Raw genomic sequence first — 23,469 nt, forward strand, 5'->3', positions numbered from 1 at the left:
GCAGGAACCATCACAACGTTTAAGAAGTATTGAGATGAGCACTTGAAACGCCATAGCATACAAGGCTACGGGCCAAGTGGTGGAAAATGGGATTAGAATAGTTAAGTGCTTGATGGCCGGCACAGACACGATGGGCCGAAAGGCCTGTTTCTGTGCTGTACAACTCTATGACTCTGTAATCTAACAAACTAGAAAGAGAAAATGCTGGGAATACTCAGCAGGTCGGGCAGTATCTGGGGAGAGAGAAACAAAATCAACGTTTTGGTCAGCCTACAGGAAAACACTTACTGACAGCCGCTGACTAATGGCAGCCGCAGCTCCCACAATTCTCTGCGCACTTGCAACCGGTCTATTCACCGCGCTGATTTCCCCGTCCACTGAGAGTGCGCATGCTACCCAGGTCCAGGCGCGGGGCATTGTGGGCGGCCTCGGTCCTGTCTTTTGTTGCGAGCCGGACTCGGTGGAAACGGGAGAAGAAACAGGGAAGCAGCGGGTAGGATGGGGGAGGCGCTGCATCATCAGCTGAATAGTTTCCCCTCCTGCCCCGGGGCGCTCGCCGCAGGTCCGCCGGGTCCCGCGGCTCTGATTTGGGCCCTGAGAGCCGCTGAGACTCGGTGTCGCTCACACTGCGCTCAATCTCGGTCAGCACCCTGGAGGCACACAGCGCATGCGCCGCAACGACTGGCGGTCTCCGGGGGCGGGGCGTTCGTGCGCCTGCGCGTTACTGCCCCACTGCTGGAGCTATGACGTATTCGCTCGCGCTCCGTATTCTGGGTAGGATAGTCAGCCATTGAGATTTAACAGACTGGAGGGGAAGTTCATGGCCATAATCGTCGAAAAGAAAATGGTCTAAAACTCCCATTACCCACCGGTGTTGTGTAAGATGAATAATCAATTATATCAATATCTATTGCTCCCGCTCCCAACTAGAAAACTTTATCAGCTTTGCTTCTAATTTCCACCCTTCTCTCAACTTACATGGTCCACCTCCGACACTTCCCTTCCCTTCCTTGACTTCTCTGTCTCCATCTCTGGGGATAGGCAGTCCACTGACATTAATTATAAGCCCACCGACTCCCAAAGCTACCTCGACTACACTTCTTCACACTCTGCTTCCTGTAAGGAGTCCAATCCATTCTCCCAGTTACTCTGTCTCCGACGCATGTGCTCTGATGATGCTCCCTCCACGACAGCGCTTCTAATATGTCTTCCTTTTTCCTCAACCGAGGATTTCCACCCCCCCCCCCACCCCCACACTGTGGTTGACAGGGCCCTCAATGGTCTGGCCCATTTCCCGCACCTCTGCCTTCACCCCTTCCCCTCCCTCCCAGAACCACAACAGGGTTCCCCTTGTCCTCACTTTCCACCCCACCAGCCTCCACATCCAAAGGATCATCCTGCACCATTTCTGCCACCTCCAGCGTGATGCCACTACCAAACGCATCTTCCCCTCCCCTCCACTGTCAGCATTCTGAGGGGGTAATTCCCTCCGCGACACCCTGGTCTACTCCTCCATTACTCCCAACACCTCGTCCCCTTCCCACGGCACCTTACCATGCAATCGCAGGATGTGTAATACCTGCCCATTCACCTCCTCTCTCCTCACTATACAAGGCCCCAAACACTCCCTTCAGGTGAGGCAGCGATTCACTTGTACTTCTTTCAATTTACTAAACTGTATTCACTGCTCACAATGTGGTCTCCTCTACATTGGGGAGACCAAACGTAGATTGGGTGACTACTTTGTGGAACACCTCCACTCAGTCTGAAATCATGACCCTGAGCTTCTGGTTGCTGGCCATTTCAACACTTCCCCCTGCTCTCATGCCCACATCGCTGTCCTGGGCTTGCTGCAGTTTTCCAGTGAACATCAACGCAAGCTCAAGGAACAGCACCTCATTCACCAATTAGGCACACTACAGCCTGCCGGACTGAACATTGAGTTCAGTAACTTCAGAGCGTGACGCCCCCCACCACCACCACCACCCACCCCCCCCCCCCCCCCACCCCACCTTTTTATTTTTAGCTATTTTTCTTTGTTTATTATTTGTTTATTTTATTTCATTTTGTTTCATCATTCATTTTTTTACCATGTGCCTACCCACTGCTTTTTTTTTGTCCTGTTCGTGCTTTGGGCCAGGTTGTTCTACTTTTCTGTCAATTAACACCCTCTCTGCACTAACGATTTGTCTTTCAGCACACCATTAACATACCGTTTGCCTTTGCTCCATGACCTTCTGGTCCGTCATTCCCTGTGACCCTGACCTATCAACACCTTCTCTTTGGTTATCTCTTGCCCCACCCCCGCTTTATTTGCTTAAAACCTGTTATATTTCTAGCCTGTACCAGTTCTGATGAAGGGTCAGTGGCCTGAAACATTAACTCTGCTTTTCTCTCCACAGATGCTGCCAGACCTGCTGAGTATTTCCAGCATTTCTTGGTTTTATTTCAGACTTCCAGCATCTGCAATATTTTGCTGTTATATCAATTGCAATATTTGATTTGATTTGGTTATGAATGGTTTAGTCTACCATTCGAATCATGCTTCTCTAATTGTATTTACCAACATAGATTAATGGTATCATTTTTTCTTTCTCTGAGCCCCTGAACCTAGCAGTGATTGATTCACTTGGAAACCAACAGGAAGACAGTTCAGGGGCCGTATGGACAAGGTTCTGTAAACTGTCATGGAGTTCGAGGGCTGGAAATTGAGCTGGCCAGTCAGGTGAGTCAGTGTGAATCCCTGTTAAACAATTTAACTTATAAAATTTAAACCAAGATTTTTTTTGCCAACAAAACTGTTTAACATGTGTCAATATTTTGATTTTCTATTCTGAGTTTCAGACAAGTGGACCAGGTGTTTCCCTCTTTCCACGTCGCTGTTTGTTAAAGGTACAGAGATTGATTTCCCCCTCATTATGCATTAATTTGTTTATTCAGATGGACAATGTTGCACCTGCCTGCACTTGCAGTTATTAAAGGTAACATCCTTCCCATAAGTGGTGAATCACAGTCCTGTGGTTTCAGCCTTTAGAATTCCCCTCCTTCTGTTCAAATCCCTCCCTATCTCAGTACCCTCCTCCAGCCCTACAATCCTTTGAGATCTCTGCATTCTTCCAATTCTGGCCTCTAGCACCTATTTCACTCCACCATTGATGACCATCCCTTCCATCGTCTTAGCCCTAAAATTAGACGCTTAGCTCTCTGTCAGTTTTTGACTGATTGGGCTCTTGTCATGTGTCTTGGGATGTTTTACTACTTTACAAGATCCCCAAGGTCAAAATGCTGGCAACTCGCTGTCTATGCTCACAAGTTCAGAATTATCACTTGGCAAGGTGCTGGAGGGTAAACAGTGACTGGGACTGAACCCCACCATCACACAGCACCTTCAGGAGAGAAGGGGACAAAAATAGGAGCCTGTGAGGAATCTGGATTTCAAACAGTGAGGATGTGGCAAGGAGGGAGAGTGTGTGGGATGTGTGATTTAAAGCTTAGGAGAGAGAAAGGAGGAAAGAATATTCCAGAAAAACTCGAACTGTCTGTTTTGAATTGCTATCCTGTACTTACAGTAATGACTTTTTTAAATTATGAGGGCAGGTTTCATTAACTAGGGTTATATTCTCCTGAATACAGAAGATTATGGAGTGATCTAATAGAGGTGTTTAAGATGATTAAAGGCATTGATGGGACAGATGTAGAGAAACTATTTCCTCTGGGGAGGGAATTCACAACAAGGGGACATAACCTGAAAATTAGAGCTCGGCTGTTCAGTGGTGATGTCAGGAAGCCGTGGAAACCTGGAACTCTCCCCACCAAAAAAACTGGAGCGGCTCTGGGTCAATTGAAAGTTCAATACTGTGTCCATTAAATTTTCGTTGGACAAGATTACTAAGGGCTCCAGAACCAAGGTGGGTAGATGGAGTTAAGATTGAGATCAGCCATAATCTAATTGAATGCCAGAATAGGCTCAATGGGCTGAATGGCCTCCTGCTGTTCTGATGTTCCTACTTAGAGTGATGACTTTTGTAAACTCCTTTCACAGGTTTTTATAAGGGGAGGATTTGCAGACGGGTAAACTCAAAGGAAACATCACATCAAATCTGAGAGGATCACTCGGTTCATCGGTGTCTGAATGTCAGTGGTCACTGAATATAGAAGGAGAAATACTTGTTTGTGGGAAAAGGCTTCAAACATCAATGTGACTGGAAAAGCACTGAGACAGACTCACCCGAGTGAGAGTGTTCCAGTGCACTGACTGTGGAACGAGCTTTAACCAGTTACACAGCCTGAAAAACACCCCACCATTCACAGTGGGGAGAAACCTTATATGTGTTCGTTGTTTGGTCGAGGCCTCAACAGATTGTCCAACCTGGAAAGACGCAAGGACATCCACAACACGGAGAAACCATGGAAATGTGGGGACTGTGGGAAGGGATTCAATTACCCATCTCAGCTGGAAATTCATCAACGCAGTCACACTGGGGAGAGGCCGTTCACCTGCTCTGTGTGTGGGAAGGGATTCACTAAGCCAACCAACCTCCTGATACACCAACTTGTTCACACAGATAAGAAACCCTTTAAATGTTCTGACTGTGTGAAGAGATTTAAAAGTAAAAATGAGCTGCTGAAACACCAACGTACTCACACTGGAGAGAGGCCATTCACCTGCTCCATTTGTATGAAGGGATTCACTCAGTCATCCCACCTGCTGACACACCAGCGTGTTCACACTGGGGAGAAGCCATTCACCTGCTCTGTGTGTGAAAAGGGATTCGCTCAGCCATCCAACCTCGTGAGACACCAACTTGTTCACACTGATAAGAGGCCTTTTGAATGTTCTGACTGTGAAAAGAGATTTAAAAGTAAAAATGAGCTGCTGCAACACCAACGTACTCACACTGGGGAGAGGCCGTTCACCTGGTCTGAGTGTGGGAAGGGATTCACTCGATTATCCAACCTTCTGATGCACCAGCGAGTTCACATTGAGGAGAGGCCGGTCACCTGCACTGAATGTGGGAAGGAATTCACTCGATTATCCAAGCTACTGACACACCAGCGAGTTCACACAGGGGAGAGACCGTTCATCTGCACCGTGTGTGGGAAAGGATTCACAGCGACATCTCACCTCATTGTACATCAACTTGTTCACACCGATAAGAGACCTTTTGAGTGTTCTGACTGTGAGAAGAGATTTAAAACTAAAAGCAATCTGTTAGCACACCAGCGAGTTCACACTGGGGAGAAGCCATTCACCTGCTCTGCGTGTGGGAAGGGATTTGTTAATTCAAATCATCTGCTGAGACACCAGCAAGTTCACAAGTGACTGCAGGGATTGGATTCTGCTGTTATTGCTGCTGTTAATCACATCCAGGGATGAATCCTTTTTCCAGTTGGGTTTCCACAGGGCTCAGCTTGCTTTTCGTGGTATATATCAATGATGTAGACATCTGTAGGGGGCCATGATCTGTAGGTGGACCATTTTAATAATGTGTTAACTTTTTATCAAATAACTTCATCTCTGTTGATGTAAACTCAGAGTCTCTGGCTGTATTTGTTCCAGTCTCGCTGCTAACAGGTGATGAAAGTGGCTGTGGAATTGTCACTGAGAGCTGAACACTGAGCAGCGAATTTCCTTTAGCTTTCAAATTCAATTCCACACACCGAGTCCCAGAATCATCACTCAGAATCACCGCTATGAAAGTAGGAAACTGCTCCAAATACACAACAGGATGGGCAGCTCGTGAAAAACTATTCAACTTTTGGTGTGTCGACTTTTCCCAGAACTTCAAACAGGACCGTGTGACAATATAAACTGAGTTTGTGTATGTGGCTGTCATTTTTCTGTATAAACTGTGAGTGTTTATGTTATGAGTGCAATGCTTTGTATATGTATCAGTTGTAAATTAACTTTTATTTTCAAAATATACATTCGGTTCTAAATATATAAATATTTTTGATTGATACTGTGAGACTTGTAAATGTATTGTGGATGCACGAGTGTGCCAGTTATGAATAAATGTGTGTGTTATTTCTGAATGTATTTGTTCAGATCTATGTTGTGTATAAATGTATTTAGGTGTAAATGAAAAGTAAGAGAGAAATAAATAGGCAGAAAGTACTTTCCGAATGAAGGCAGATTGAAGCGAAAAATGAACACATGTAAATAGATCTGTAAGCAGCAGAGTTATGAAATGGATTTACATCCAGCACAAAAGTCAATTAATTCCAATACTTTCAATTATATCTACATTTGCCGCATGGCTTTTCAACAGCATTCCTTGGTAGTCTAATGGTCAGGATTCGGCGATCTCACCACCATGGCCCGTGTTCGACTCATGGTCAAGGAAACAAGTTTTGCAAAGCAGTTAATCTGTCAGATGGGGAAAAACTGTGCACATCACTGTTAATAAACCAACAAGATCCTGTTACACACTGAAGGAAATGTATCCCAAGTGACCAGGGAATTTCTGCGAGTAAGGCAAAGCTGATAATCCCTACTCGACATCAACATCCTAACAACCTGGCCTCAGGTCAGAGGAGTTGAGGAAGATGGTGAAATACTGCACTCACTCGGACAAACATTTCACCGTACCAAACAAGTCACACGGGAAAAATATCCATTACAAAGTCGTTAAACTCCCAAAGCAGTTTCTGAATGTCCTTCCCTGAATCTTTGGAATCAGATCACTCTTATTAGGATCCATTTGGATGGAAACCAGCTGCCCCCTCGCCCCAGCTCCGGGAAACACCATTCTAATCCTGTGACTGGGGTGAGTTTTGATTGGAAAGTGGGTGTCATGTCATCTCAACTGCACATTCTCAAAATCACGTTCTCAGGATGTTAGACTCACAGACAAATTCCACATTTTTCAGCTCTGACAAGCGAGGTTGTACAGGTTTACCCAGGGAGTTCACCTACCTAGGCTCAACTATCACCAGTAACCTGTCTCTAGATGCAGAAATCAACAAGCGCATGGGTAAGGCTTCCACTGCTATGTTCAGACTGGCCAAGAGAGTGTGGGAAAATGGCGCACTGACACGGAACACAAAAGTCCGAGTGTATCAGGCCTGTGTCCTCAGTACCTTGCTCTACGGCAGCGAGGCCTGGACAACGTATGCCAGCCAAGAGCGACGTCTCAATTCATTCCATCTTCGCTGCCTTCGGAGAATACTTGGCATCAGGTGGCAGGACTATATCTCCAACACAGAAGTCCTTGAAGCGGCCAACATCCCCAGCTTATACACACTACTGAGTCAGCGGCGCTTGAGATGGCTTGGCCATGTGAGCCGCATGGAAGATGGCAGGATCCCCAAAGACACATTGTACAGCGAGCTCGCCACTGGTGTCAGACCCACCGGCCGTCCATGTCTCCGTTATAAAGACGTCTGCAAACGCGACATGAAATCGTGTGACATTGATCACAAGTCGTGGGAGTCAGTTGCCAGCATTCGCCAGAGCTGGCGGGCAGCCATAAAGACAGGGCTAAATTGTGGCGAGTCGAAGAGACTTAGTAGTTGGCAGGAAAAAAGACAGAGGCGCAAGGGGAGAGCCAACTGTGCAACAGCCCCAACAAACAAATTTCTCTGCAGCACCTGTGGAAGAGCCTGTCACTCCAGAATTGGCCTTTATAGCCACTCCAGGCGCTGCTTCACAAACCACTGACCACCTCCAGGCGCGTATCCATTGTCTCTCGAGATAAGGAGGCCCAAAAGAAAGAAAGTACTGCAGGGCAGGTATACACAGGAACTAGCACTGTGGGGCTGGGATATCCAGGGACTCACACTGCGGGACATATATACATAGGGAGTAGTGCTGTGGGGCAGGTATACACAGGGATTTGCACTGCTGGACATGGATCTCCAGGCACGAGCACCACTGGGCAGGTCTCCACAGTGTTATGCCCACGTGATGAGGGGTGTGGGTGGTTCCCACTATTCAACTCCCACCTGGTCACGCGAGTGTTTTTGTTGTTAGATTTTTAACCCCTTTGTGTTTTATTTGTCAAATAAACAGACTGTGGCAGGTGTTCTTGTAAGTTTAAAAACTGAAGATTAATTGCATAGGAAGCAGGTGGGACAATTTTGTGAAGAAATTATATTACTATTAATCAAAACAACAACAAATGTGTATTTTTGTGAAGAACAATTAAATGAGAAGATTAATTGATTGACTTACTTTCTCATCACGATGCTGAACATTGATTTAGTGAAATACCTGGCAGTTTTTGCTTGCACAAGTAGTCAATGTTTGCCCACACACTTCTTGTAGTAATGCAGAGTATTCTAGATAGATGCTCATCTGTCAGGAATTATCTAAGTTGCTCTCTCTCTGTCTCTCTTCTGAGAACCCTTCTCTTTCCCTTTCTCTTACTGTGTTCCTCCCTCTCTGTGCTGTTCCCCCATCTCTATGTTATTCCCCCCCCCCCCACTCTGTGTCATAATTTTTCTCTTTCTGTCCCCCCTCTTCCTCTCTCTCCCTCTGCCCCGCTCTCTCTGCACCCCCCACCCACTCCCCCCCCCACTCTCTCTCTATCCCTCCTCTCTCTCTCTGTCCCCATCCCTCTTTCTGTCTCTTCCCTCTTTCCCTCTGTCCCCATTATCTCTCTGATCCCCTCTCCCTCTTTCTCGCTGTCTACTCTCCCCTCTTTCTGCCCCTCTCTCTCTGTGTCTCCCTCTTATGCTCTCTCTGTCTTGCTGCCCCCTCTCTCCCTCCGTTCCCATTCTCTCTATGATCCTCTCTCTCTTTTTCTCTCTCTGCCCACCCCCCCCCCCACTCTCCCTGCTCCCTCTCTGTCTTGTGTGCCACCTCTCACTCTCTGCCCCTCTCTCTACCCCCTCTCTCTTTGCCCCCTCTCTCTTGTGTCCCTCCCTCTCTCTCTCTCTCTGTGCCGCCTCTATCTCTGTCCCCCTCTCTCTCTGCTTCTCTTTCTCTCTCTCTGTTTCTCTCTCTCTCTCTCTATTCACCCTCTCTCTCTCTCTCTTTCTGCTTCCCTCGCTGTTTCTCTGACAGTTGCAGGGAGTGGGAATGATCCACACAGTAGCTTTGTGTTTGGCCTATTTTTTTAAAAAAAATTGCAAGTCAGTTTCACAGCTGACAGCCGCTGACATAGGGAACAGCGGTTTCCCAACTTCGGACAGATTTGCAGTTTTCTGCTGGGTCCCAACGTTTTTTTAAAAGCCTGCAGGAAAATCCCGAATATGGCCGAAGTTGGGAAACCAGTGTTCCCACTCCAATCACCTGTGAGCTGCGAAACTGACAGCACTATATATATATATATATATATATATATTTATATATATTTATAAAGCTGGTCTGAAAGAAGAAGACAATGGGAAATTGCTCATCTCTGAGATACATCCACAGGCTGGATGGAAATCTTTGGCAGGCCGGATCCTGGCCCTTGGGCCATATGTGAGACAACCCTGGTGTAGAGGAAACTTTATTCTGTATCTAACCTGTGCTGCACCTACCCTGGGGGCGTTTGATGGGACAGTCCAAATGGAGCTTTATTCTGTATCTAACCTGTGTTGTACCTGCCCTGAGAGTGTTTGACAGGACAGTGTAGAGGGAGAGTAACTCTGTATCTATCCCATGTCGTATCTGTCTTGGGAGGGTTTTCCAGCTTACAAGAGTTGCTTTGAACACTCTGACTCTGGGAAAATCTTCAAAATTTCAAAGCAGCTGATGCATGATTAGCGCATTCTCCCACTGGACAGATGCTGTTTAAATATTCTGTGTGTGGGAAGAAATTAACCCCAATTGCTGAGACAACATTGAACCTCATGGATTCTGTTGTGTTTAATCACATCCAGGACTGGAGCATAGCAGAGGGCCCTTAAACTTGGGTTTCAGTGTGAATTTTTCGTTAAATTTATCTCAATAGGATCACAGAGAATTCTTTTCCAATCATCATGGGGGAGCTGATACCCAGCATTCCACACGGACATGAACATGCCCTTTTAAACTTAAATCAGGGCAATTATGAGGGCATGAAAGCAGAGCCAGATAAAGTGAACTGGCAAATCTGGTTAAAGGATATGCCAATAGAGATACAGTGTCAGACATTTAAGGAGATATTTCAGAATACACAGAATAGATAAATTCCAAGGGTGGGACCCGCCATCCATGCTTAACTAAAACAGTTAAAGATAGCATCAAACTTAAGGATAAAACCTATAATTCCGCAAAGATGGGAGGCATGTCAAAAGATTGGACAGAATATAAAAAACAGCAACAAAAGACTAAAAGATTGATAAGGAAGGTAAAATTAGAGTACAAGAGAAAGCTTGCTAGAAATATAAAGACAGATAGTAAGAGTTTCTATAGATTTTTAAAAAGAAGAGTTAACAAAGTGAGCGTTGGTCCTACAGAAAGTGAGTCTGGGAATTAATACTGGATAATAAGGCGATAGGGAATGAACTGAACAGACATTTTGCATTGGTGTTCACTATTGAGGGTACAAGTATTAGCTGTAAGTCAGGAAATGGAAGGGAGGGAGAAACTCAAGAAAATTACAATCACCAGGGAAGTGGCATTGAATAAGTTGTTGGAGCTGTGAGCTGACAAGTCCCCAGGTCCTAATGGAGTTCATCCTAGGGTGTTAAAAGCAGTAGCTAGTGAGATAATTGGTGCATTAGTTTTAATTTTCAAAAATTCCCTAGATTCGGGGAAGGTTCCTTTAGATTGGAAAATAGTGAATGTAACTTCTTTATTCAGAAAGGGAGGGAGACAGAAAACAGGAAACTACAGGCCAGTTAACTTAACATCTGTCATAGGCAAAATGTTAGAAGTTACTATTAAAGACGGTATAGCAGGGCATTTAGAAAAAATCAAGGTAATCAGGCAGAGTCAACATGGTTTTGTGAAAGGGAAATCATTTTGAACCAATTTATTGCAGTTCTTTGAGAGAGTTACATGTGTTGTGGACAAAGAGGAACCGGTGGATGTATGGTACTTAGATTTTCAGAAGACATTCAAAAAGGTGCTACATCAAAGGTTATTGCAGAAAATAAAAGCTCATGGTGTAGGGGTTAACATATTGGCATGGATAGAAGATTGGCTAGTTAACAGGAAACAGAGAGTAGGCATAAATGTGTCATTTTCTGGTTGGCAAGATGTAATGAGTGGTGTGCCACAGGGATCTGCGCTGGAGCCTCAACTTTTTACAATTTATATAAATGACTAAGATGAAGGGACCAAAGGTACGGTTGCTAAATTTGCTGATGAAACAAAGATAGGTAGGAAAGTAACTTGTGAAAAGGACATAAGGGATATAGGTAGGTTAAGTGAGTGGGCAAAGACCTGGCAAATGGAGATCATGTGGGAACATGTGAAATTGTTCACTTTGGCAGGAAGAATTAAAAAAAAGCATATTATCTAAATGATGAGAGATTGCAAAGCTCTGAGATGCAGAGGGATCTGGGTGTCCAGTGCATGAATCACAGAAGGTTAGTATGCAGATACAGCAAGTAATTAGGAAAGCTAATAGAATGTTATCATTTTTCACGAGGGGAATTGAATACAAAAGTAAGGAGGTTAAGATTCAGCTATACAGGGCATTGATGAGACCATATCTGGAGTACAGTACTCGTCTCCTTATTCAAAGAAGGATGTAAATGCGTTGGAAACAGTACAGAGAAGGTTTACCAGACTAATACCTGGAACGGGCGGGTTGTTTTACAAGGAAAGATTGGAAAACTAGGCTTGTATCCGCTGGAATTTAGAAGAGTAAGAGGCGACTTGATTGAAACATATAAGATCCTGAGGGGTCTTGACAGGGTGGATGTGGAAAGGATGTTTCCGCTTGTGGGAGAATCTAGAACTAGGGGTCACTGTTTAAAAATAAGGCATCGCCCATTTAAGACAGAAGGTGAGTCTTTGGAATTCTCTTCCTCAACAGGCGGTGGAAGCAGAGTCTTTGAATTTTTTACGGCAGAGGTAGATAGATTCTTGATAAGAAAGGGGGGGAAGGTTATCGGGGGTAGGTGAAAATGTGGAGTAATCAGTTCAGCCAGGAACTTATTGAATGGGGAATAAAAACAAGAAATGCTGGAACCACTCAGCAGGTCTGGCAGCATCTGTGGAAAGAGAAGCAGAGTTAAAGTTTCGGGTCAGTTCCGAAGAAGGGTCACTGACCCGAAACGTTCACTCTGCTTCTCTTTCCACAGATGCTGCCAGACCAGCTGAGTGGTTCCAGCATTTCTTGTTTTTATTTCAGATTTCCAGCATCCGCAGTATTTTGCTTTTATTTTATTGAATGGGGAAGCAGGCTCGAAGGGCCGAGTGGCCTACTCCTGCTCATAATTCGTATGTTCACGCTGCAAGAGCCCAGAACGCAGGGGCGGAACTGGATGTTATCTGGAGCATGCGCAGTGTTACTTTGATCAGTGCTTATGAGGGTGTTGGAGACGCTTCTGCAGCGGGTGAGAGTCGCTGGGCGTTGGGGAGGAATTGAGCCGGAGGGTGGACGGGGAGGCTTCAGAAACACCTGGTGTGGGCCGTAAGCCTCGAATAATAACTTCCATATTTTCCTCTTATTTAAGAACATCCAGATCCGGCGTTTGCAGCTCCGAGGCTTTTTCTCGGAGCAAGCCCAGATTAATGGCTGGTGGGGGAGCACAGCGCATGTGCGGCCATCTTGGTGACGACACAGAGTGGGCGGGGCTTCAGGCTCCCAGTGACCAGGAGAGAAAATCAGTGACTCATTGATTTGATTCTCACTCTGCAACACAGGGGCTGGAGAACTGAACCCAGTTGCAGACTGGCACATTCCAAGGTCCAGGACTACGTGCTGAGGGACGCACTAAAGCTTGGGGCAGCCGCAGCAAAGGCTCAATGGAGAAAGACCACAGTGTAAGGTCCCCCCACCAAGCTGAACTGCGGGGCTGGATCCATGGGAAACCCCTCGAACTGTATCGGGAAAATGTGTGCTGTAAATGTAAAAATGTATATGGCATGACAATGAAATGGAAGGGTTGTGAGACAACTCATGATTGTATAGAAGGAAACTGATCACCTTTGCACTGTTTGTATTTTTTGACTTGATGCTGTTTTAAACTGTTTGGGAATGTAATTTTTACAGATTTTTATGAATAAAGTATATTTTGGAAATTAAAAAAAACTGAACCCAGTCAGAGTAGAGGGAGGGAGAAAACTGGCAGTGGAGGAAAGAGATGGTGCAATGGGTTTGGATTTCAGTACAGGGAGGAGGGAGAGTGTGTGGGACAGGGATTTGCAGCTTTGTTTTAGTTTTTTTAGTTTTAGAGATACAGCACTGAAACAGGCCCTTCGGCCCACCGAGTCTGTGCCAACCATCAACCACCCATTTATACTAATCCTACACTAATCCCATATTCCTACCACATCCCCACCTGTCCCTATATTTTTCCCTACCACCTACCTATACTAGGGGCAATTTCTAATGGCCAATTTACCTATCAACCTGCAAGTCTTTGGCATGTGGGAGGAAACCGGAGCACCCGGAGGAAATCCACGCAGACACACGGAGAACTTGCAAACTCCACACAGGCAGTACCCGGAATTGAACCCGGGTCGCTGGAGCTGTGAGGCTGCGGTGCTAACCACTGCGCCACTGTGCCACCCTTTGGGGGAACAAGAGAGAAAAAAATGTTCCATAGAAACTAGAATTGTCTGTTCAGTGTCTCTATCCTGTACTAACAGTGATGGTGTTTGTAAACTCCTTTTACAGGGTATTAGAAGGGGAGGATTTAAAGACAGGAAACACAAACCAAACCATCAGGATCTGAAAGAGTCACACGATTCATCAGGACCTGAATATCAGATGTTTCTCAGTTCTTTCTGTAGGAAATGATTTCAAACATCAGTGTGACTGGAAAAGCACACACCCGAGTGAGATTTTTCCAGTGCAAAGACTGTGGAAAGAGCTTTAACCAGTTACACAGCGTGAAAAAACATCACACCATCCACAACAGGGAGAGGTAGTAGACGAGTTCTCTGTGTGGACAAGGCCTCAAGTGAGCGTCCAACCTGGAGAGACACAAGGGCATCCGCACCATGGAGAAACCGTGGAAATGTGGGGACTGTGGGAAGGGATTCAATTACCCGTCCAAACTGGAAACTCATCAACGCAGTCACACTGGGGAGAGACTGTTCACCTGCTCTGTGTGTGGGAAGGGATTCACTCAGTCATCCCACTTCACTCATCACCAACTTGTTCTGACTGTGAGAAGAGATTTAAAAGTAAAAACAAGCTGCTGCAACACCAACTCACTCACACTGGGGAGAGGCCGTTCACCTGTTCCTTTTGTGGGAAGGGATTCATTCGGTCATTGAACTTCCTGACACACAAACGTACTCACACTGGGAAGAGGCCATTTACCTACTCTGACTGTGGGAAGGGATTCACTTGTTCATCCAACCTTTTGAGACACCAGTGAGTTCACACTGGGGAGAGGCTGTTCACCTGTTCTTTGTGTGGGAAGGGATTCACTTACTCTGACTGTGGGAAGGGATTCACTCAGTCCTCTGATCTGCTGATGCACCAACTTGTTCACACTGATCAGAGATCTTTTAATTGTTCTGACTGTGAGAAGAGACTTAAAAGTAGAAATTATCTGCTGAAACGCCAACGCATTCAAACTAAGGACAGGCCGTTCACCTGCTCCGTGTGTGGGAAAGACTTCACTGATCCATCCAATCTGCTGACACACCACCGAGTTCACACTGGGGAGAGGCCATGCCCCTGCTATGTGTGTGGAAAGGAATTCACTCAATTATCTCACCTAAGGAGTCACAAATTTGTTCATACTGATCGGAGACCTTTCAATTGTTCGGACTGTGGGAAGAGATTTAAAAGTAGAAATTATCTGCTGAAACACCAACACACTCACACTGGGGAGAGGCCATTCACTTGTTGACTCTGGGAAGAGATTCACTAGGTCATCCACCCTGCTGAGACACCACCGAATTCACACTGGCGAGAGACCATTTACCTGCTCTGTGTGTAGGTAGCAATTCATTGTCATCCTCTCTGTTGACGCACCAACTTGTTCACACTGGGGAGAGGCCATTCACTTGTTCTGACTCTGGGAAGAGGTTCACTCCATTATCCACCCTGTTGAGACACTAGCAAGTTCACAAGTGACTGCAGGGACTGGATTCTGCTGTTTATTGCTGCTGTTAATCATATCCAGACTGAACCATGTTCATTCTGACAGTTGGTTTGTTTCCGCTGTTGTTAATAATCCCAATAACTAAGCTGGAGTTTAATATTCTGGATAAATATCAAATCAGTTTTATTTTAAACACACAGTGTGTGGAGTATCTGTTTGCAGGAAGACAGGAGACTAATTGAAATGCTGCTGTTGACTGTTCCATTTTTGGGCTTTTTCTCCTCTGTTAAAGAAAGACTTGTATTTTTGTAGCTCCTTTCATGACATCAGGACGTCTCAAAACATTTTACAGCGAATGAAGTTTAGAAGGAGCTTTGCCCCAAATGGCCAAGTCCAACTCCTATTTCTTATGTTCTCTGTGTCTAACTCATGCAGGACCTGCTCGGGGAGTGTTTGATGGGACGGTGTAATGGGAGTTTTACTCTGTATCTAACCCATGCTGTACCTGTCCTGGGACTGTTTGATGGGACAGTGTAGCGGGTGCTCTACTCTGTATCTAACCCTTTTTTTTCTTGTTTTTAAGATGGCCTCTATACCCCATATCCCTTTTATTTTGTCGAAGGGACCTTTATTTCCCAGGCCCTGTTTATACGAATTTTAAATAAACAACTTTATTTAAAAACAGGTAAGTAAAACTGAACTCAAATTAAAATGTAATTCTCCACAACTATGATGCACTCCAGCCCCTGTGGTACCCATTGGTCTCTAAAGACCTCAAGTGAACCAGTGAGGGACGCACTTGAGAAGAGACAGTTGCCTGAGTGAGACATTTGCCAGAGTGGATTTGGAAATTTGGTGCATGTGGGAATTCAGTGCAGAGGGGGAAAGAGGGGCTCTTTTTCCTATCTTTTGCAGCCTCCAGCAGTTGGTGAGTCTTCTTCCTCTGACTCTAAGGTAGGTGAGTGCAACTTTCCATCACTTCAGCTTGAATTATGAACTAATTGACTAATTAAAAAATAAGATTGTACAGAGATGGTGGGAGCCACTGGTGTGCTGCAACTGCAGCATGTTGGAATCTGTGGAATGAACTGAAATCCCAGACGGCCGTATCTGCAATAAGTCTCTGCAGCTTGCACTACTTCAGCTCAGAATTGCTGAGCTGGAGACTGAGTTACAGACACTGTGGAGCATCAGGGATGGGGAGTGTTACGTGGACATTTTGTTCCAGGAAGCAGTCACACCCTTTAGAGTAGGAAGAACATTGGAGATGTCCAATGGTTAGGGACAGGAGGGTGTGACTGCAAGTGAGGTACGTAGGAGGAATCAGCATGTAGTGATGGAGGAGCCTCAGCCCCTGACCTTGTCCAATGGGAACGAGGTCCTTGCTACCTGTGTGGATGAGCGGACTGACCATGGTGAAAGATGCCATTGCAGTAGGGGGAGTGAAGGGGAATATGATAGTGATAGGAAACAGTATAGTCGGCCACGCCCGGGATCTCTGACGGCTGTGTTGCCTGCTTGGAGCCAGGGTTAAAGACATCTCACGGCTGCAGAGGAACATGGAGTGGGAGGGGGGGGATCCAGTTGTCATGGTCCATGTGGGAACCCGTGACATAGGTAGAACCAGAAATGATGTTCTGCTTAGAGAATTTGAGGAGTTAGGGTCCAAACTAAAATGCAGACCATCAAACGTAATCATCTCTGGGTTGTTACCTGAGCCACGCACAGATTGGCACAGGGTCAAGCAGATGAGAGAACTAAACACGTGGCGCAAAGAGTGGTGTGGGAAGAAGGGATTCCGATTCTTGGGGCATTGGCATCAGCACTCAGAGAAGAGGGAGCTATTCCACTGGGACGTGCTTCACTTGGACTGGGCTGGAACCAGTGTCCTGGTCAACCGTATAACTAGGGCTGTGGACAGGGTTTTAAACTAACGAGGAGAAGGGGGGGGGTGGCATAGGCGGGGGTGGAGTGGGGAGAGGGAGGGTTTGGATAAAGGGAAATTTAGAAATCCAAAGAGAGAGGTCAGGGCACTGGAGCAGGATAGTGATGTGGGTAACTCTCAACAGGAAGGGACAGAGAGTTTAACAAAAATTGTACATTGGCAAATAAGGTCATTGCAGGGAATAGAGGTAAAAAAAAATGAAATTAAAGTTCCTTTATCTGAATGTGTGAAGCATTTGTAATAAGATAGATGAACTAGTGGCACGAATAGAGGTAAATGATCTGGATCTAATTGCCATTACTGAGACATGGTTACACGAGATCAAGGTTGGGAAATGAATATTCCAGGTTACACAATATTTTGGAAAGACAGACAGAATGGCAAAGGAGGAGGGGTAGCCCTGATAATAAAGGGTAGCAGAAGGACATTAATAAGAAAGGATCTGGTCGCAGAAGCTCATGAAGTAGAATCAGTTTGGGTGGAGATTAGGAACAGCAGGAGTCAGAAAACATTGGTGGGAGTAGTTTACAGGCCCCCTAACAGCCGTTATATTATTGGACAGAATATTAAATGGTTAATTATTGGAGCATGTAAAAAAGGTAATATATTAATTGTAGGGGACTTCAATCTGCTTATAGACTGGGATAATCAAATTGGCAACAATGGTTTAGAAGATGAATTTGTAGAATGCTTTAATGACAGTTTTGTGGGGATAAGGGTGTCTTAGATCTCGTATTGTGTAATGAAGCACGGTTAATAAGCAATGTCATCGTAAAAGATCCACTGGGAAACAGTGATCATAATAGCATTGAATTTCATGTTAAGTTTGAAAGTGACACATTTCAATCACAAACAAGAATTTTAAACTTAAACCAAGCCAATTACGAAGGTATGAGGGGAGAACTGGCGAAGGTTATTTGGGTAAATAGACTGGAAGGTATGGCGGTAAATGAACAGTGGGAAACATTTAAAGAAACAAATCAAAGGGTTCAACAAAAGTACATTCCATTCAAAAGCAAAAACATGTCCAGAAAGACTCATCTGTGGCTCACTCAGGAAGTTGAGAGTAATAGACTAAAAGAAGGGGCTTACAATGTTGCAAAAAAGTGATGTATTTGGGGAGGTCAAACAAGGCAAAGGAATACACGATTAATGGGAAAATACTGGGAAATGTAGAAGAAGTAAGGGACCTTGGAGTGAATGCCCACAGAGCCCTGAAGGTAGCAGGACAGGTCGATAAGGTGGTTAAAAAGGCATATGGAATCCTTTCCTTTATTAGCCGAAGTATAGAATACAAGAGCAGGGAGGTTATGCTGGAACTGTATAACTCATTGGTTAGGCCACAGTACTAAGTACTGTGTGCAGTTCTGGTCACCTCATTACAGAAAGTATGTAATTGCACTAGAGAGGATACAGAGGAGATATACAAGGATGTTGCCAGGACTGGAAAAATGCAGCTATGAGGAAAGATTGGATAGGCTGGAGTTGTTCTCCTTGGAACAGAGAAGGCCGAGGGGAGATCTGATTGAAATGTACATCATTTTTAGGGGCCTGGAGTGGAGGTGAATGGACAGTTCACCTTAGCAGAGAGGTCAGTGATGAGGGGGCATAGATTTAAAGTTATTGGTAGAAAGGTTTTTCATCCAGAGGGTGGTGATGGTCTGGAACTCACTGCCTGAAAGGGTATTTGCGGCAGAAACCCTCAAAACTCATTTAAAAGGAGTCTGGATATGCATCTCAAGTGCCGTAAGCTGCAGGGCTACAGACCAAATGCTGGAAGGTGGGATTAGAATAGGTGGATCATTTCTCAGCCCAAAGCCTGGCTCGGATATAAAATTAAAACCTGACCCAGGTCCGACCCGAGCACAGCCAACCCAAACCCAACCCAAGCCCGAGCTCTTTAATTTTTTTTCGCGCACGACCCGACCCAACCCGAATCTCCTTCATCTGTTCCGGAAACAGGCTATTCCTGCAGCTGGAGTTGTGGGGAATCATGGGTAAGCTTGATCCCGTGACTTCCGGGAAACCGTGTCCAGCCTGGCCCGACCCGAGCCCGAATGCTGGACTCAGACTTTCGACCCGACCCGAACCGAATCCGACACGTGCAGTCGGTTTCGGGTCGGGTGGCCAGGCTTTATTTTGGCCGGCAGACACAATGAGCCAAGTGGCCTCTCACTGTGCCTTAAACTTTCTATAATTCTATGACAAAAGAACCAGAGGTAACATGAGGGAAAATGTTATGCAGTGAGCTGTTATGATCTGGAATATACTTTTGAAAGGGCGGTGGAAGCAAATTCAATAGAATCATAGAAAAATAGGAGCAGGAGTAGGCCATTCGGCCCTTCGAGTCTTTAATACAACCATGACTGATCATCCAAACGCAGTAAACTGTTCCCGCTTTCTCCCCATATCCCTTGATCCCATTAACCCTAAGAACTATATCTAACTCTTTCTTGAATATATTTAATGATTTGGCCTCAACTGCTTTCTGTGGGAGAGAATTCCACAGGTTCACCACTCTCTGGGTGAAGAAATCTCTCCTCACCTCAATCCTGAATGGCTTACGCCTTATCCTTAGACTGTGACCCCTGGTTCTGGACTCACGCGCCATTGGGAACATCCTTCCTGCATCTAGTCTATCCAGTCCTGGTAGAATTTTGTAGATTTCTATGAGATCCCCTCTCTGTCTTCTAAACTCTAGCGAATACAAGCCAAATCGACCCAATCTCTCTTCTTACATCAGTCTTGCCATCTCATGAATCAGTCTGGTAAACCTTCGCTGCACTCCCTCCGTAGCAAGAACATCCTTCCTCAGATAAGGAGACCAAAACTGCACACAATACTCCAATAGTAATAGTAACTTTCTAAAGTTTATTTCCCGCAAGTGTCCATCAAATTCCCTTTTGAAATGATTGATCATCTCCATTTTGTCCACCCTTGAAGGCAGCGAATTCCAGGCCATTATCATTTGCTACAGAAAAAAGTTTTTCCTCACATCTCCCTGTATCTTTTGCTCAAAACATTAATTCTATGTTCCTTATTCCTTGTACCATCAGCAATTGGGAACAGCTTTTGTCTACCTTATCTAAACCTGTCATTATGTTATACACCTCTATCAGATCTTCCCTCAAACTCCTTTGCTCCAAGGAGAACCCTAGCTTCTCCTACTGAACTTTGTAGCCAAATTCCCTCATCATTGGTAAATCTCCTCTGCACCCTCTCAAGGGCCTTCACATCCTTCTTAAAGTGTGGTGACCAGAAATGGACACAGTACTCTAGTTGCGGCCTAACCAGAGCTTTATAAAGGTTCAGTGTAAATTCCCTGCTTTTGTCCCTCCACCACCGACGCACAGTGGCAGCAGTGTGTACCATCTACAAGATGTGGTGCAGCAACTCAACAAGCCTCCTTCAACAGCACCTTCCAAACCTGCGACCTCTACCACCTGGAAGGACAAGGGCAGCAGATGCATGGGAACACCACCACCTGCAAGTACCCCTCCAAGCCACACACCATCCTGACTTGGAACTATATTGCCATTCCTTCACTGTCGCTGGTTCAAAATCCTGGAACTCCCTTCCTAACAGCACTGTGGGTGTACATACACCTCATGGATTGCAGCAGTTCAAGAAGGCAGCTTACCACCACCTTCGCAAGGACAATTAGGGATGGGCAATAACTGCTGGCCTAGCCATGAAAAAAAGGCAGCCAAATAGCCTGTCGTGCCAGTGTCGGCTCTTTGAAAGAGCTGTTCAACTTAGTCCCACAGCCCAGCTTTCTCCCCATAACCCTGCAAATTCGTCGTCCTCAAGTACACGTCCAATTTCCTTTTATAAATTTCTCTAGTATCTGATTCCGCCTCCCGTTCAGGAAGTGTGTTCCAGATCAGAACAACCCTCTGTGTGAAATCGTTTCTCCTCATTTCCCTCTAGTTCTTTAAACAATTATTTTAAATCTCCGACCTCTGGTTATTGACCCACTTGCTAGAATTTCTCCCTATTTACTCTATCAAAACACCTCCTCTATAAACCTCTATTAGGTCTCCCCTTAACCTTCTCTGCTCTAAGGAGAACAATATCTTATAACTGAAGTCCCTCATCCCTGCTATCATTCTGGTAAACCTCCTCTGTACCCTCTCCAAGGCCCTGACATCCTTCCTAAAGTGCAGTGCCCAGAATTGTAAACAATCCCCCAGATGATGCCTAACCAGTGATTTGTAAAGGTTTAGTATGACTTCCATGTTTTTTGTCTTCAGAGCCTCTCTTTACAAATCCAAGATTCCCGTACATTTTTTTAACCGCTTTATCAACTTGCACTTCCACCTTCAAGGGTTTGTGAATATACATCCCCAGGTCCTTCTGTTCCTTCCCTACCCCCCCCCCCCCCCCCCCAGGTCAAAATAATACCTTTTCAATTATTCTGCCTCTCCAAGCAGTTCCCCCCAAAATGCACCACTTCACACTGATGTGCATTAAATTGCATCTGCCATGTATCTGCCCATTTCACCAGTCTGCTGATGTCCTCCTGAACGCGGTTCCTATCCTGCTCACCATTTCCTACATTGCCAAGTTTTATATCATCCGCAAATGTCTAAATTGTACTTCCCATACCCAAGCCCAGTTCATTTCTATACCAGAAAGCAGTAGTCATAATACTGACCCCTGGGGAACCCAAAACATACTTCTCTCCAGTCAGAATGACATATGTTCACCAATACTCTCTGCTGCCTATTTCAGTCATTTACAGATCCAGGTTACTATTGCCTCTTTCATACTATGTGCTTCTAATGTCTGAATAAGTGTGGTATGTGGTATTTTAACAGGTACCTTTTGTAAGTCCACATATACATTGACTGCACCACCTTCATCAACCTTCTCTACTACTTCATCAAAGAACAGGTTAGTCAGACATGATCTGCCTTTAACAAATCCAGGCTGCCTGTCCCTTATTAACCCCTGTTTCTTCAAGTGATTATTGATGTTGCCCTTGGTGATGGTCTCTGGTAGTTTTCCAATCCTTGACATTAGACAATTGGCCTGTAATTACCAGATTTATGCCTCTTCTCTTTTTTGAGGACTGAAAAATTGTGGTCAGAGCTCCTGCTATCTCCAGCCTTGCTTCCCTCAGCAAACCTGGAAAAAATAATTAGAAGTCCTTTTGAAGGGTATATGGAGTTAGGTCACACATCAGCCATGATCTCATTGAATGATAGAACAGGCTCGAGGGGCTGAATGGATTCCTCCTGTTCCTATGACTGTCTGTTCAATGGCTCAAAACTGGCTCCACGTTGGTAACAGTTATGGTTTTATTTAAGCATAAGTGAGACAATACACTCAGTATTTGAGCAGCAGTTCATAAAGTCCGAATAAGAATTATATTATCCATTTAATATTCTTTGGGTAGTAGGAGTGGCCCATTCCTCGTTTCTCCAACTCACATACGGATCTGCACCTGTTTGGATCAGTGACCCTCCTGATCCTGAGAATGTCCCAAACCCACCAGGATATCCTGCAAGAATTGGAACCACAGAAAAATCTATCCAATCATGTCTCTCACATACCCCCATTCCACCCAATCATTAGCCTGCTAGAATAAATAAAAGCTGGAAATACTCAGCAGGTCAGGCATCTGTGGAGAGAGAAGCCGGGTTAACGTTTAAGGTCTGTGACCTTTCATCAGAACGCTTTGATCAGCTTTCATTAGCCTGGTAGGTTCCAACTCCTGGCATAGTTCCTGGGTCTTCCTTATCTGCCTTCCACGCTGAGTACAAGCCTTTTCTGTTCTGGGTTTGTGTTTCCATGGTAATGAAGTAACTCGGGACATTGGTGATAACGAGTGTTCTAACTGTATCAAAGCTTCATGCTGGAAATTACTAAAAAGGATTTATAATTGATAATATTTCACCAGTTTACAAAAGCTCTGTCTGTTCCTATATTCAGAGAAGAGAGTTCCCTTTGTTCTTTCCCAGTGATGTGTGTTTTTACAACACCAAGGCCACCTCTCACACACCCAGAACACTGAGGCAGCAGAGAGTCCGAGGCAGTGTAGTTTTTGCAAAAAGAAGCTTTTCAGAACAAAGTTTAGGGCAATTTAACTCTTTCAGTGTCTAATACCTCAAAAGCCCATATTCTTGCACAGGTCTCTTATTACATCCACTTTAATATTTAACATGATTTGTCTCTCCTCAATCTTCCTACTGACATGTATCACCATTTTTCAGCATTGAATTTCATCTGCTGTGCATCTGCTGATTCCACCAGCCTGTCTATGTCTTTTTAAAGTTTCAGAAAATTATTTGTGCTTTTAAAGCTTTTCTCACAGCAAGAACATTTGAAAGATCTATCAGTGATAACCATGTGTGTTCTGAGGTGGATGAACAAGTGAATTCATTCCCACACATGGGATAGATTAACAGCAGCAATAATGGCCTCTT

General features: G+C 45.0%; 2 protein-coding genes across 6 annotated transcripts; both read left to right on the forward strand.

Moving 5' to 3' along the window:
* The first annotated feature begins 409 nt into the window (after window positions 1–409).
* LOC137348920 (zinc finger protein 436-like) lies at window positions 410–7,023 on the forward strand. 3 transcript variants are annotated; one of them, XM_068014155.1, is made up of 4 exons: window positions 410–493; window positions 2,602–2,725; window positions 2,845–2,892; window positions 4,043–7,023. In XM_068014155.1, the coding sequence occupies exon 4, from the start codon at window positions 4,328–4,330 to the stop codon at window positions 5,321–5,323; it is 996 nt and encodes a 331-aa protein (XP_067870256.1). In that variant the 5' UTR covers window positions 410–493; window positions 2,602–2,725; window positions 2,845–2,892; window positions 4,043–4,327; the 3' UTR covers window positions 5,324–7,023. The 3 variants fall into 3 exon arrangements, with proteins under 3 accessions (XP_067870256.1, XP_067870257.1, XP_067870255.1); XM_068014156.1 differs by lacking the exon at window positions 410–493 and adding an exon at window positions 523–878 and having other exon boundaries at window positions 2,839–2,892; XM_068014154.1 differs by lacking the exon at window positions 410–493 and adding an exon at window positions 523–878.
* A 630-nt stretch (window positions 7,024–7,653) lies between these two features.
* LOC137348464 (oocyte zinc finger protein XlCOF6.1-like) lies at window positions 7,654–16,089 on the forward strand. Of its 3 annotated transcripts, none has more exons than XM_068013771.1 (3): window positions 7,654–7,734; window positions 12,544–12,853; window positions 13,710–16,089. In XM_068013771.1, the coding sequence occupies exon 3, from the start codon at window positions 14,518–14,520 to the stop codon at window positions 14,896–14,898; it is 381 nt and encodes a 126-aa protein (XP_067869872.1). In that variant the 5' UTR covers window positions 7,654–7,734; window positions 12,544–12,853; window positions 13,710–14,517; the 3' UTR covers window positions 14,899–16,089. The 3 variants fall into 3 exon arrangements, with proteins under 3 accessions (XP_067869872.1, XP_067869871.1, XP_067869873.1); XM_068013770.1 differs by lacking the exon at window positions 7,654–7,734 and adding an exon at window positions 12,395–12,423; XM_068013772.1 differs by lacking the exons at window positions 7,654–7,734; window positions 12,544–12,853 and adding an exon at window positions 12,395–12,423.
* Window positions 16,090–23,469: the final 7,380 nt, after the last annotated feature.

Source organism: Heterodontus francisci, chromosome 34 (genome assembly GCF_036365525.1).
Source record: "Heterodontus francisci isolate sHetFra1 chromosome 34, sHetFra1.hap1, whole genome shotgun sequence".
NCBI classification, from domain to species: domain Eukaryota; kingdom Metazoa; phylum Chordata; class Chondrichthyes; order Heterodontiformes; family Heterodontidae; genus Heterodontus; species Heterodontus francisci.